The 13,518-nt window shown below is 48.4% G+C and overlaps 1 protein-coding gene across 5 annotated transcripts in view; it reads left to right on the top strand.

Annotated features, from left to right (window-relative positions):
* Positions 1-13,518, top strand: part of NOS1 (nitric oxide synthase 1) — a gene marked incomplete at its 3' end in the record, with an annotated part of 105,868 nt that overhangs the window by 31,090 nt on the left and 61,260 nt on the right. For all 5 annotated transcript variants that reach the window (XM_081037071.1, XM_081037070.1, XM_081037072.1 and 2 more), the window contains exon 3: positions 6,611-6,737. In XM_081037071.1, the coding sequence (XP_080893197.1) occupies positions 6,611-6,737 (127 nt within the window). The remainder of the gene's footprint in view (positions 1-6,610; positions 6,738-13,518) is intronic.

Genomic DNA, 13,518 nt, shown 5'->3' with positions numbered 1-13,518 from the left:
ATGCTCTCTCCTTGTCCCTGCCACCGTCCGCTCCTTGTATCATTTTCCTATGGCTTCTGTAGCAAATTATCACAAGCTTGGTGGCTTGAAACACACATTTATTCTCTTACATTTCTGTAGGTCTTAAGTCTGGAGGCTTTAGAGAGTAATTTGTTTCCTTGCCTTTTCCATCTCCTAGAGCCTCATCCCTTGCCTTTGTTGGCTTGTGGCCCCTTCATCCATCTTCAAAGCCAGCAGTGCAGCATCTTGCTTGGCCTGCGTCTTTTGTCACCAAGTCTCCCTGTTTCCTTCTTATGAGGACACTTGTGGTGGTAGATAGGGCCCATCCAGATAATCCAGGATAATCTCCCCATTTTTATGATTCTTAATTTAATCACACGCCCCCAAAGACCCTTATTCCATGTAAGGTCACATATATGGATGTCAGGGTTAGGACCTGATGTTTTCGGGCCATTACTCAGCCTACCACGTTCATCCAACCAGCCCCATTGAGCAGTCGTGTGGCCAGGCCCTGGGCTGACCAACAGCGGTCCCCGCCACCATCACCACGAGGTCTTCCTGGACTGGGTTCATTGTGACCTTGCTTCTAGTCCCCACCCTTTGCCACTCACCAAGGATGTATTTTAGGAAAGCCCCTTGATGTCTCTGGGCCTTAGTTTCTCCATCTGTAAAACTAGTAGGATGTGGACCAGATGAACCCTAACATTCTTTCCAGAACAACCATTCAGGGCGACTGAGCAGTCCCCCTCCCATCGAGCCACACCTGGAAGATTTCCTTCGCCATTCGAACCTTTCCAGAGCATCACCCCAGGAGGAGGGACTGAAATAGGTCAGAGGTCACACACCGGGAGCTGAGGGTCACACAGCCCAGCTCCTCCAGAAGGTTTACTTGGCCTGCAGACTTTCCTGAAACATTTGTGGCAACAGAAAAATCAAGAGATCTCACATTAAAACTGCGTGCCAGCCTTTTCAAAGAAAATATCCGAAGAGCTGTTAAGCACGACGTCCACGTCCTGGTGAGACAACGAGTCTTGGGAACGGGGCAGGGGTTCTCGGGGGCAGTCCAGTTTCCCAGGGTCCAAACTGAGCCCGGTCCACCCACCCCAAGCCCGTGGACACTGGAGGTTTAGCATCCCACCCAGTTTTTGTGATATGAGTTATCAGTCATGACTGTTCCTAAGCGCAGAGGATTCCTAAGCTACAGCATTCCCGGTAGGTTCTGACTCCAGAGCATACCTTTCTCCTCCCAGACAGCTTTTCTAAGAGAAATATTTGCAGAGACCCGAGTCTTGGTTTCCACAGTCCCCAAGTCTCTGCTTGTTTGAACTCAGTTCCTGGCCGGCATCAGCGACCAGGTGGAGGCAGAAACCCAAGGCTCTTGGAGTGTGGAGGGCATGAAGGGGGTGTTGGGGAGAGAGTGTGTTGTCTGCCAAGAGATGCGGGATGGGCTTCCTGCCAGGACCAGCTGCTCCTCAGCAGCCTCCTTGCCTGGTTGGGCCTGAGCAGGCGGCCCCCACCTACCGGCTGTGCCCCGCACACAGGCCTGGCCCAGCTGCTCCTCTCCCTGGCTCCTCGGGTTGGTCAGTAGTGAGCACTGGGGTGACCAATACTTCCACAAACTTTCTGTGGAATCAGGCCCAGGACCCCAGTCCTCCCTGCAGGAGAGGTCAGAGGGTCCAGGCTCCCAGGAAGGATGTGGCAAGAGTTCTCAGAAGGTTTAGAGATGCTAGACCAACTCTTGGCTTGAGTGTGATCGCCAGCTGGCAAAGTGGAAGGAAAAGTTTAGTCCTTGCCAGAAAGCATAGAAATGGCTCGTCAGGTGGGAGACAGCGCCCCACACCTGGTCTTACGTGGGGAGAGCAGAGCGGGATCTGACAGGAATGGGCTGGAGGGATGAAGGGAGATAGGGAGGGTGACATTTCTAACCAGGAGGAAGCCTGTTGGGCCCAGAGCACTCCTGGGGAGATGGGTCTTCCAGGGTGTCTGTGTGCCATGTGGAAAGCTGCTGATAATGCAGATTCCAGGTCCCCACTGACACCCACTACTTTAGACTCTCCAGGGGTAGCTCAGGCAAATTTTAACAAGCCCCTCAGTTGAATCAGATGTACCCTAAAGTTTGAGAATCACCAACTGTGTCCATATCGTGACTCTGGGGACACTGGGCCACCCAGAATACCAAGTCCACTAGAGGATGGCCTTTCGGGGGGGGGGGGGGGGGTAAGGACACCTGAGAGGAGGTGGGAGCCACTAAGTGAAGGCAGGTTCCTTGATCCCATCTGGGAACAAGGGACAACTAGGAAACACATTCTCCTAGGTCCTTGGGTGGGACAGAGCAAGGATGGGGGGAACTAGGAAGCATGAGGCCAGGGGCCTAAGTCATGTTTCTCGATAGGGAGGAGCACATTTTGCCTCCTTCCCAAGTGGACATTGGGGAACACCTGGAGACGTTTTTGGTTGGCACCGCTGGTGAGGGATGGAAAGGTGGATGTTACTGGCATCTAGTTAGCAGAGACTAGGGAAGCTGCTAAATATCCCACAATGCACAGGGCAGCGTCCACTAGAAAGAACTGTCCAGCCCCCAATCGCAATAGTTCCAGGCTGAGAAACAGATCTAAACCGAGAAAACTCCAGGCGGCTAGGTGAGACCAGGGCTCAAGAGTGTCGGCCAAGGAGAGTTACCATCCAGGCTTCTCAGAAATCAAGACAGACCCCGCCCACTTCCATCTGCAAGTTCCCCATATACTTATTTAAATGGAGAAACAATACATTAGAGTTACCGACATCGCATTTTAACCAAGAAATGCATTCCACAACCTCTACCTCATTTGGAGAAAACATCCAGTATCTAAATTTGAAATTCTTCACAAGTGTGAGGTCCAAGCAAATGGCTCTCCCCTCCCCTGCCCACCCAATAAGCCCTGTTCTCAGTGGTTTTCAGGCAGGAGAACAGCAAGACGGAGACACCTGACTTCCCAGCTTCCTCCACTGCTCATTGGCTGCGTGACCTTTGACAAGTTATCTAATCTCGCTGAGCTTCAACTTCCTTACCTGTCAATGATGGTAACCATAACACATGTTTAATTAGTGTAGGCTTTGTGCTAGGCATTTTCTGTGCATGACCTCATTTAATCCCCAGGAGAAGTGGGGCATGTAGTGGGTTTTGAAGGATGAGTAGGAGTTCGCTCTCAGCAGACGGAAGATGAAAGGGCAAATCTAAATGTAGGAGTGGACACAGTGTGTTCCTCAGGAAGAGGGGAGAGTGGATATGAGGGCTGAGAATAATGGGAGGTGGGAATTTGGAAGGGAAGCAGAGAATTCCCAAATCTTGGGGCTCCATGAACCAGACTTGACCGCTTAGAAAAGGTCTGAGTACAGACATCTCTGCCTGTGACCCAAAGCCTCAGGAAAGATGCCCCTTTCTCAGCTAGGAGCCATCTATCCCTTCATGTCCCAGTCTTCAGAGATATTAAGACTTAAAACGCCACTGTCCAGTACTACAGCCACTATTTAAATTGAATTACAGTTAAACAAAATTAAACATTCAGTTCCTCACTGACAAGAACCACATTTCAAGTACTCAATTGCCACGTGGGCCTAGTGGTTATAATACTGCACAGTGCAGAGGTAGAATGTTTCTATCATGCCAGGAAGTTCTGCCAGACCACACTGGATAAAAGGAATCTTGACTGTTTTGCGCAGGCCGAGCATTTCCCCCCCTCTATTTCTGTCCGATCTACCCATAAGCAAATTAGTAGTAATGCTGACAGCAGGTACCACACCCCTAAGTGCTGTAAGTGTCACTTCATTTAAGCATTGCAGCAACCCTGTGAACTACATATTTCATTATTAACCCTATTTTAGAGCTGAATAAACTGAGAGTTAGAATGGTTAAGTATCCAGAATGTCCAAAGTTTCACAGCTTATAACCGTCAAAGCCAAGTTTGCCTTTGAATCCAATTTCACCCAATCCCTAGCCCATGTTCTTAACCAGCAGGCTACACTGTCCATACAAGTCCATCAAGCAGGTCCCAGGATGAGCAAATTCGTGGCAATGAGCCAGATATTTCCCTCAGACCTGCTTATCACTGACAGACTGGGGGTTGCGAATCCACCTAAATCGACTTCTAATTTTGCCCCGGGGTGAATGGAAGCAAAACAGCTCACCCTGTAACGTTCCCTGTGGTGCCATATTAAAAATATTCTTCCCTGCTCATCACACAGGACTCTTAAATAAGGTTGTGTTGACAAAACACTTCAAATGCATTATTTAAACAAAGTTATTAAAGGCTTTAAAAAAAAGGATAATGATAAAAGCAGCTCTTCCTGCAGATTCACACAGGACGAGCCATGTGAGTCATTTCAGAGTTGCCTAGGTAATTGTACCCTGTAATTTTTGTAAACTGGCCTCATTTGGGTGAGAGATGTTGGATTACTTGCTCTTTAGCCTCTGGTTTAGTGTCAGCATCCTGACTAGCTTTTCTCTTTGAAAAAAAGAAGGATCTGAACCGAGCAGCAGTCGGACCTAGTTTCAAACCCCAGCCCCACTACGTATTTACTGTGGGACCTTGGGAAACTTACATAACCTCTCTGGGCTCAGTTTTTATATCTGTACAATTGGGCTTTTAATGTCTCCATTGAGATGAAATGAAATAATGTCTGTGCAAGTGCTTGGTATGTTACAGATGCCCAAACAATGTTAACCTCTTCCCTTCTCTGCTGAATCCCCATTTATGGTCCTGGGATATAGAAGCAGGGGTTTCAGAGCTGACAGGGAGCTGCGTGATGTTTAGAGCAGCCCTCTCAACGGACAGTTCCTGTTTCTCACCATGTAGGTGAACCATTGACTTGGGATCTGTAATTAAGAACCACTCCCGGTATATTTTGGTGACATTTTAAAGACAGTAAAGCAGTAGGTCCCCTCTGACAATTGCAGACCTCCCCAAGCAGAAGAGCAAAAGTGACACGAGCCACCAGGAGCATGTGAAACACAGCCAGGAGGGGGACTGGCTGGACCCGAGTGAGCAACTGAAGTGGCCACACAGGGCCAGGCACTCACTTGGGCCCTGGCTTCTGATTCTTCCCAAATGACTGCCAACACCAGGTTGGGGGGGTCAGGGGAAATTCTCGAGCCAGGACCAGGAGTCCCCAAAGCTGGGAACATAGAACAGAGGGCTAGACGAGGGCCAGCCTGGATGCCTGGGACCAAAGCCAAAATGGGCCACAGTACAAGCCACAGTGCCCAAAGTTGGGGAACTGACAGATGCCATAGTCAGAGTCAAGCTGGGTAGGAGGGTTAAAAAGAGGCCGGTGTCAGGAAGCAGGAGGGCAGCGCTCAGAGGGCAGGAGAACAAAGGTGAGGCAGGGCTGAGCAAGAGATCTGGATTTTAATGCAAAGTCCGTCCCACCTCAGCCATGACCTCTCTCCCTCTCAGTGGATGGCCAGGCTGTGGAAAGACGCTGAGATAGCCCCCTCCTGAACCTATTCGAGTTCAAAGACTGGAAGCGAGGGACGCTTTGTGGTGAAGAAGTCAGGCTCTACAGTCAGGAACAAGCCTGGGTTTGAACCGAGCTCCACCATCACTGGCAACTTGTCTTAGGCTAGTGATTTAACCCCTCTGAGCCTCAGTTTCCTCATCTGATGATGTTTGGGAGGATGGTGACAGTGGAAATGACGCTGCTGCTGATGGTGATGATGGAGGAGGATGGTGGTCCTGGTGACGATGATGGTGAGAGTGATGGTGGCAGTGGTGATGCTGAGAAGAAGGGTGATGATGACGACGGTTGAGGGTTGTGCTGAGGAAGAGAAGTTGGGCGGTGTTTCCTATGTCAGTGATAGTGGTGAGGATCATGAGAATGAAGGTGAAGATCACGAGAGCCTCCACTGCAGAATGCGTGTGCCGGGTAGGCTGGAATATGTGACTCTGAGCAACCTCGCTTCTGCCATCGGTCAAACAGTGTTTAGTAGGCATACCTCCTAGGGTTGTCACAAAGATTACATGAACTAAAACGTATGCCAAGTGTTTAACACATAGCACGTGCTTAAGCAATGCTAGCTACCTTTCTTAATAGTATTGTTTTTGTTGCCGTGTTCCCATTATTTTCAGACTCTTTCCTGTTTATCCTGGGCTGGTGTCATTAGTCTTTGCTATCAACGCCTTACTTAGTCAGCATTGGAATGACTTACACCCTGGCTCACAGGACCGGTTTCCTTCCCCATCCCTCCTGCCTCCTACTTCTTACACCGTGAAGTCTGATGGCCATTGCTTTGTCCATGGGTTCTGCTAGGTGAGGGGCCTCTTGTGTCCCTAGATCTATGAAAATCCATGTCATGGCCATCCTGAAAGGACGTCCACAGCAACGGGTGTGGGCCAGCCATCAGTGCCAGCTTGGATGAGCCCACCTTTGTGTTTGACAATGGGACTACCTTCCCACCTGTTGCTGACGACCCCCCGAAGCAGCGGGCTGGTCATCCAAAGCTTGCTGGTTCCACAGAGAATCGTTTGGGTGAATGGTGGAAGTTGTGAACTGACTCAGGATTTCCAGACCAGGGCCACCAGCTGGTCCCTCCTCATGCCACACTTTCCTCACCTCCCCTCGCCTTACCTTTCAGAGATCTGGATGGCAAGTCACACAAACCTCTGCCCCTCGGCGTGGAGAATGACCGTGTTTTCAATGACCTGTGGGGGAAGGGCAACATGCCCGTGGTCCTCAACAACCCATATTCAGAGAAGGAGCAGGTAAGTGGGTGGTGCCAGCTGGGGGGAAGGGGTGGGGAGCTGAGGCCACGAATGTCTATCCTGGGATATGGATTTTGGCTTTGATTTCTTTTATTTTCTCTGTGAGCTTGCCATTTTTCACATTTTAATTCTGTTTCTGCATTAAAGTCACTCCCAGGGCTCTGAATTTAAAAGATATAAAATATACATGGTGAAAATTTCTTTCTCTCCCCTTATCCCAGGCACACAGTCTCCCTCCCCATTGTTTCTGTCGTACTTTCAGCAATCCTTTATGCATAGGCAAATACACATGCACGTTATTTTTGCACAAATGAGAGCACGTTATACATATTGTTTTGCACCTTGCTTTGTCACTTATCAACATATCTTGGAGATTCATCCTGATTAGTAGGTAAAAAGAGTCCTGGTTCTTTTTTACAGTGGCGTACTTTTCTGTTGCATGGCTCTACCGTAGTCACTGAGCTGGTCCTCCCCAATGGATGCTTAGGTCATTGCCATTGTTTTGCTGTGACATCGCTACAATGAATGACGTTGTATAAATACCTAATTTGACACGGGCAGGCTTATCCATAGAATAAATTCCTCGAAGTGGAATTGTTGGATCAAAGGTCGCATTCACTTGTGATTTGGGCTGAAATTGAAAACTGGCTCAGCATAAAGACTGTACCAATCCTACGGGCTCAGTAGGCACGTGATTGTTTCTCCAGCTCCATGTGTTATCAAACTTTTCAGCCTTTGCCCATTTGCCACGATGTATTTTGGCAGCGGAGTAGATATCATTCCTAAGAGTGGCTAGATTTGGCTGGAGAACAGCAGTGCCTTTTTCTCATCTGCCCAGGTAGCCAATGGATGGAGTCAAAACGACCCTAGGGAAGCATGTGAATTTCCCAGCCCTCCTCTGTGTTGCAGTGAGGTACAGGTGGACTGACCAGTGGGAGGTCACAGCAGGGAGACGATCCAGGTCTCAGCAGGCCATCTTCTTCCTTCCCTCCCCCTGCCCCAGGCCCTGGATGGCACAGGCCAGGCTGCCAAGCTCTTTCTTCTGGTGCATAATCTATGGCACCTTTCACCACCAGCTCATCTAAGCAATGACTCAAAGACTCTTTCCATAGCTTCCCAGGGGACGATGAGACACTGCAAAGCCTCAGTGGGCAGTGCTTTCCTTCGCTGTTGATGTCTAGCCAGGAAGATAAGAACATGAGAGATTCTGCAATAGGTCAGACCCATGCTCCCCCGAACTAAGGACTCACCTCTCGCAGTGACATCTGGGAATGTTTGGAGGTTCCTATTATGCTGTCTCAAAAATCAAGTTCGCACTGTGAACATGACGGGACCATTATCCATTAATGATTAAGTGAATAAATAAAGCAAATATTTTCTTTCTTAGTGGAAAATAAAAAGGTGTTGCCGTAATGCAAATCCTCCCAAGACAAAGAACAGAAAGAGGCAGCCTCAGGCCAGATCCAGGCTGTAGACATGATTTGTTAGGTCTGCCCTGTCTCGCCTTAAGAGACAATTTATATTTGTACTTTGAATTTATTGCCAATATTTCAAAACTTTTATATAAATATCATATTGACAACTTCAAAAATGTGGACAATCTGACCATATTGAGCTTATATTCTTATGGGGTAATAATCTTTTGGTCTGAGTAGAAGCCGCCCCCTCTAGACAGGACGTGGGCTCTCTAGTTTGCCATTATCCCCTCCACTTCCTATTATGTCCTTCTCATTAAGTTAGGGTGCAAGTTAAATCTGTGTGTCTCCATGTCTTTATTGTAAATGGCAGATAGCGGTCGACCGAGAGGTTTATATATTTTAGGAAAAATGAGAATGATTTCATGTTTTATGAAAATGAAGACTATTCTTATGTGTTCAATATGCAGCCAACTGTTCTGTCTTGAAATGACCCAGCCTGCTTTGCCGATTTACCTTCCCGACCTGCCCCCACTAGGTATCAGGGTTTGTAGTTGCTGGTCTGGAGTAACCCCTGAGATCTGGGGTATAGGGAAGAAGCAGAGGCGGCCTTGACCCCACCAGAAGGACCCCGAGCATCTTGCTGAAATCTGAGCAATGGCAGGACTATGGTTATTTCTTTCATGCCGTCCGCCTCGGTCAGACAGTGACAGCTTGAAAAGCATAACCTTGAACTTCAGGCCTGAGGAGTGGGGCTCAATAGTGGGAACAGGGCAGGCGTGATGAATAGGATCCCTGGCCGCCTTTGCAGGGTATCGTGGTGAAATGATCTGTGTCTGAGTTGGCGGCTGCTGTAACAATACCATAGACGGGGTGGCTTATAAACAACATAAATGTATTTCTCACAGTTCTGGAAGCTGGGAAGGCCAAGATCAAGGTGCCAGCAGATCTAATGTCTGGAGCAGCCTGCTTCCTGGTTCATAGGCCGTGGTCTTCTCGCGGTGCTCTCACGTGGCAGGAGGGGGGAGGGGGCTCTCTGCGGTCTCTTCTTATAAAGGGCACTAATCCCGTTCGTGAGGGCTCTTCCTTCATGGCCTAATCACCCCCCAAAGGCCTCACCTCCTAATACCATCGCATTGGGGATGAGGTTGCAACATATGAATTTTGGGGGGAGACAAACGTTCAGTCTATAGCAATCAGGGAGAGGTGGTAAGAATTTGCCTTAGGGCCTTCTCTAAAATGACAGTTCCATGTCCTTGGAGAAGGAGGAAGGGTTCTGGAGAAAGGGGGAAAGCCTGAGACTTTCTAAGGTTAAGACTGCCAAATAGCTTTAGACTTGGAGCTCCTGGGAGCAAGACACACGGGCCAGCGGTGCTTGGGATTTACGTTCACTGCTTTCTCATTGTCAAATCCTCAGTGTAGTCCATGAGCCAAAGAAAGTGCAAAACCACTGGCCTGAGAGATCACACTGGGTACGTTGTCTGAGATTCAGCTTCTCACATGCCCCTCCAGATAGAGCTGAAAGGAGCAGAGCCCCAAGCACTCGGTTATATTTGTGTCCCAGAGCTGAGGATGCAGCCCGGTTTACCTCTTACTAAGATATCTCCATAGACATGGGGCTCAGAAATGTTTAAATTAAAAAAAAAAATAACAACACAGTGTTCTTCTTTCCGACCTGAAAGACCAGCTCCTATGCTTAGCCTCCCCTCTACCTGCTCAGAGCCACTTTTACCTGGAGCTCCTGGAATCAGCTTCCTTCCTCCCAGGGGTAACCCACATTTTCTGCTTTTCTTAAGCATCCGTTGGGAGGGGAGTGGGTAGCATTGTTAATAACACAAAGAGAGACCCAGCTACTACCTGCTTTCCTGAGTCAGGAAGACAGGAGGGGGCAGACAAGCAGCCGAATCTGCATTTTCTTCAAAGACTGGGCAACAGGCAACAGAGCCCAAGTGAAGCAGGGCAGATGCAGGCTTGACATGAGAAGGAATTTCCTGACTCTGGAGACTGACTATAAGCTCTTTGAAGGAATAGTGAGGTCTGTCCCACCCTCCTAGATGCTCTCGTTTGTCCAAATCCAAGGAAAATCAACCATCGAGGTAAATAAATCTCGGAAGGCTGAGATGTTAATCTTTATCTAGTGGTCATTTCTCTTGCCGAATAGTCTGGGTCAGCAGTGGGAAGGGCCGTTGAAACTCAAGTCCCTGGTCACTAGAACAGAGTGTGTGAGTGACTTTGACGTTCATCTTTAACATCCCCTTGTAAACTGTATCTGGCCTGGGCTGGTACATAGAATGAATCAGTTTGCCCATCGTCATTCACCCAATACCTGCCATGTGCATAGCTCAAACGTCGTCCTCCCTGCTCTTAAGAACTTCACGGATGAATGTGGGAAACAGACATGGATACAGTATAATTAATCCTAACATAGAGAGGAACCCAACATGCTATGGGAACATAAATACCTCAGCAGGTATCAGGAAAGGTTTACCTAAGGAGGTGATGTTTGGCTTGGGTTTTGAAGATTACATAGGAGTTTGCCTGGAAGAAAGTAGGAAACGGCGTTACAACAAAAGGGACAGCTGTGGCTGATATACTGCATTTTTTTTTCTTGCTAAGGATCATTATTAGATCCCTGAGGTTGTCTTGAGTACTAATACCATCTGAGAGACATACTGAATTTTGACATCATTCATAATAATCCTCTGAAGTGAAAATGCTTCCCTGAATAAATACCATGAGAAACTGCTCTTTGTCCATTCTCCCTGTAAAACTTTAGGATTTGAATCAAGCCTTCTCACCTTCCCTTCTTATTAAGCAGCTGTTTCCCTTGCCTGCCTGATTTGCTTTCCTAAGAGGTAAGGAGTAGAACTGCGCTCTGCTTATCTATTTTCAGATACTAATTAAGCATCATTCTAATCCTTAGTGGATGGGAAGGGGTCTCAGGCCTGGGGAAGGTGAGATTTCCATTTTGGCTTCTCCTCTCTTATTCAGCCTGCTGCCCCTCTCCAGCCTCTTGCTGACAAAGGCTATCAGGTAGTCAGAGAGATGACTTCTATTGAAATCCCCCTCCCCACCCCCACCACCTCATCAGGAACCTGGCACTTCCTCACCCCTGGGGACATAGGGCTTCTGGCTGCTTTCCAAATGTCAAAATCTATTGAGAAGCTTTTCTCTCCTTCCAGGTAAGTGTCAGCCTCACCCCAGCCTCTCTGGAGAGCTCCAAATTATGAGGCAAGTCGAGAATGCTTGTGGGTCCCCAACCTTCAGAGGATCAGAAGCCACCAGGGCCCCTCTCAATGTGAGCACACACCCCAAGCTGGTACTGGCTTTGCTGAAAACCGAAAAGGGGGTAACCAGACTGAGCCACGCTGTATCCAGCCCTGGCTCTCAGGGACAACCCAGCATGCCCCAGGGAAACCTAAGTGAACTCAGACTTCCTGAGAAGTAATGATGTCCGGATAAACAACAGTAACACTGATAATGGGGCTGTGGCCATTCTAACCCTCTGACTCACTCACCCACAGCCCTGGGTCAAGCACTCAGCTCTGAGGTCAGCCCATGTTCCAGCCTCTTCCCACTGGTGACTTTGGTCAGATGGCTAATTAGCGTCTATGCTGTGCCTTCCCTTCCTAACAGAGATGAATAGGCCCGTGGAGGTGTGGAGAGGATGAAATGACACAATGTATGTGATGACAGCATCTCCTGTCACAATCGTAGCTCATGTTCGTTGAGCCATGTCAGGCACAGCGCTAAGCATTTGAGGTCCTCAGTCTTATTGAATCCCGAGCCCAACCCAACGAAGTACTAGTCCTGTCCCCATTTTACAGATGAATAAACTGAGGCACAGCGGGTTTAGTAGCTTCATGAAGGTCACATGACTCGTAAGTGGGGAAGATGGGACTTGAACCCACAGCCCCAGAGCCCACTCTACAGTGCCTGGCATAGAACGAGTGCTCTGAAAATGTGTATTTTTTATTATTGTTGTGATGGTGGTTGTTATCATTTGGCTATTATTACGTTGCTAATTTAGGTATTACATTGCTGATTTAGATATGGCTATATCATTAGTTATTATATTGGTAATGTGAGACAGATCGGGCAAGAAGCACTATTCCTATTTTATAGATGGTACCCTTGTGGCCCAGAAAGGGAAGTGAGCACTCCCTGAATCTCGGTGACAGACCTGCACGCTGTTCCTTTATGACCACATCATCATCCTTGCTGCTCACTCAAATCAATGTGCCCTGTGCTATGCGTGCCTCCGGGAGGCCAGGCTCTAGGGATACACAGAGGGGAAAGCAGTAAGACCTGGAGTGGAAAGGTAGGAACTTTGAGGCCCTGGATTCCATGCCCAGCCCTGGTGCCTATTAACTTGGTGACTTTCACCTCTGAGAGCCTCTGTTTCCACATCCGAAAAATGGGTCACCGTGAGAATTCAGTGAACCAGTGGACATGCACAGACCTAGCCCAGGTCAGGCATAAAATAGGCATTTACTAAACGTTACTCAAAATTAAATGAAATTGAACGTGATCCCTGCCCTTGGGGTATTCACAGCCAAAGCATCATCTTTTCATTAAATATTTGCCTTGACCTCCAGAAACTTCCAAGCCAAGAGACAAACAAAGACACACACACACAGCCGTTATCACAACGCGATAGCTGGGCTTTTGCAGAATCATGCACAGACATTCCCCACCTGGCTGGCTCTAGCACATTCCTTTGGCTCCGTTCAGGTTGACATCTTGGAGTGCCTGTTGATAACGCCCTCCCCTTAGCCTCTTAGAAGCACTTGAGAAACCTGTACTTTGAGATTAATTTCTCTCTGTGGGAGGCTCCCCCCAATCCCAAGCTATACGTTGCTGTTAAACTCATTTTTGCCCCCCTTATCTTGATCCGGCTCATGACTAGAGTTAGACACCCAGGTTGGATATTCCCCAAAGCATCTGTAGTCCCCTCCCCTTTCTCAAATTATCCAGTATTCCTGGGGGCCCTCAACCAGGGGACAAAGGACCCTCAACAAAGTCGTTCTCCAGGAATTTATATTGAACAGAGTCTCCCGCAGGCCCCAGGGGCAGCAGAATCCAAATCTTGGTGACATTTTGCTTCCCTCCACCCACGCCATTACCTGGGTCTTTACAGGTGATATCGCCATGAGATCAGTCTTCTGTATCCTGTTGCGCTAGGTGGTCAGAGGCAGGGTGGAGCCAGGAAATGGAGCCTGAATTATCAAGGGTTTGGGTTCAGCCCTGCTGGAATTTCCACTTATTTTGCTGTTTATTTTGATAGTGAATATATTCTATGCAAGCTGGCCGGACTGTTTTCCGCGTGGGACAATGACATTCTGGGTCAGGATTCAGTGACACCA

This window comes from Rhinolophus hipposideros, assembly GCF_964194185.1.
Source record: "Rhinolophus hipposideros genome assembly, chromosome: 24".
NCBI lineage: Eukaryota > Metazoa > Chordata > Mammalia > Chiroptera > Rhinolophidae > Rhinolophus > Rhinolophus hipposideros.
This window is presented reverse-complemented; position numbering and strand designations above follow the sequence as displayed.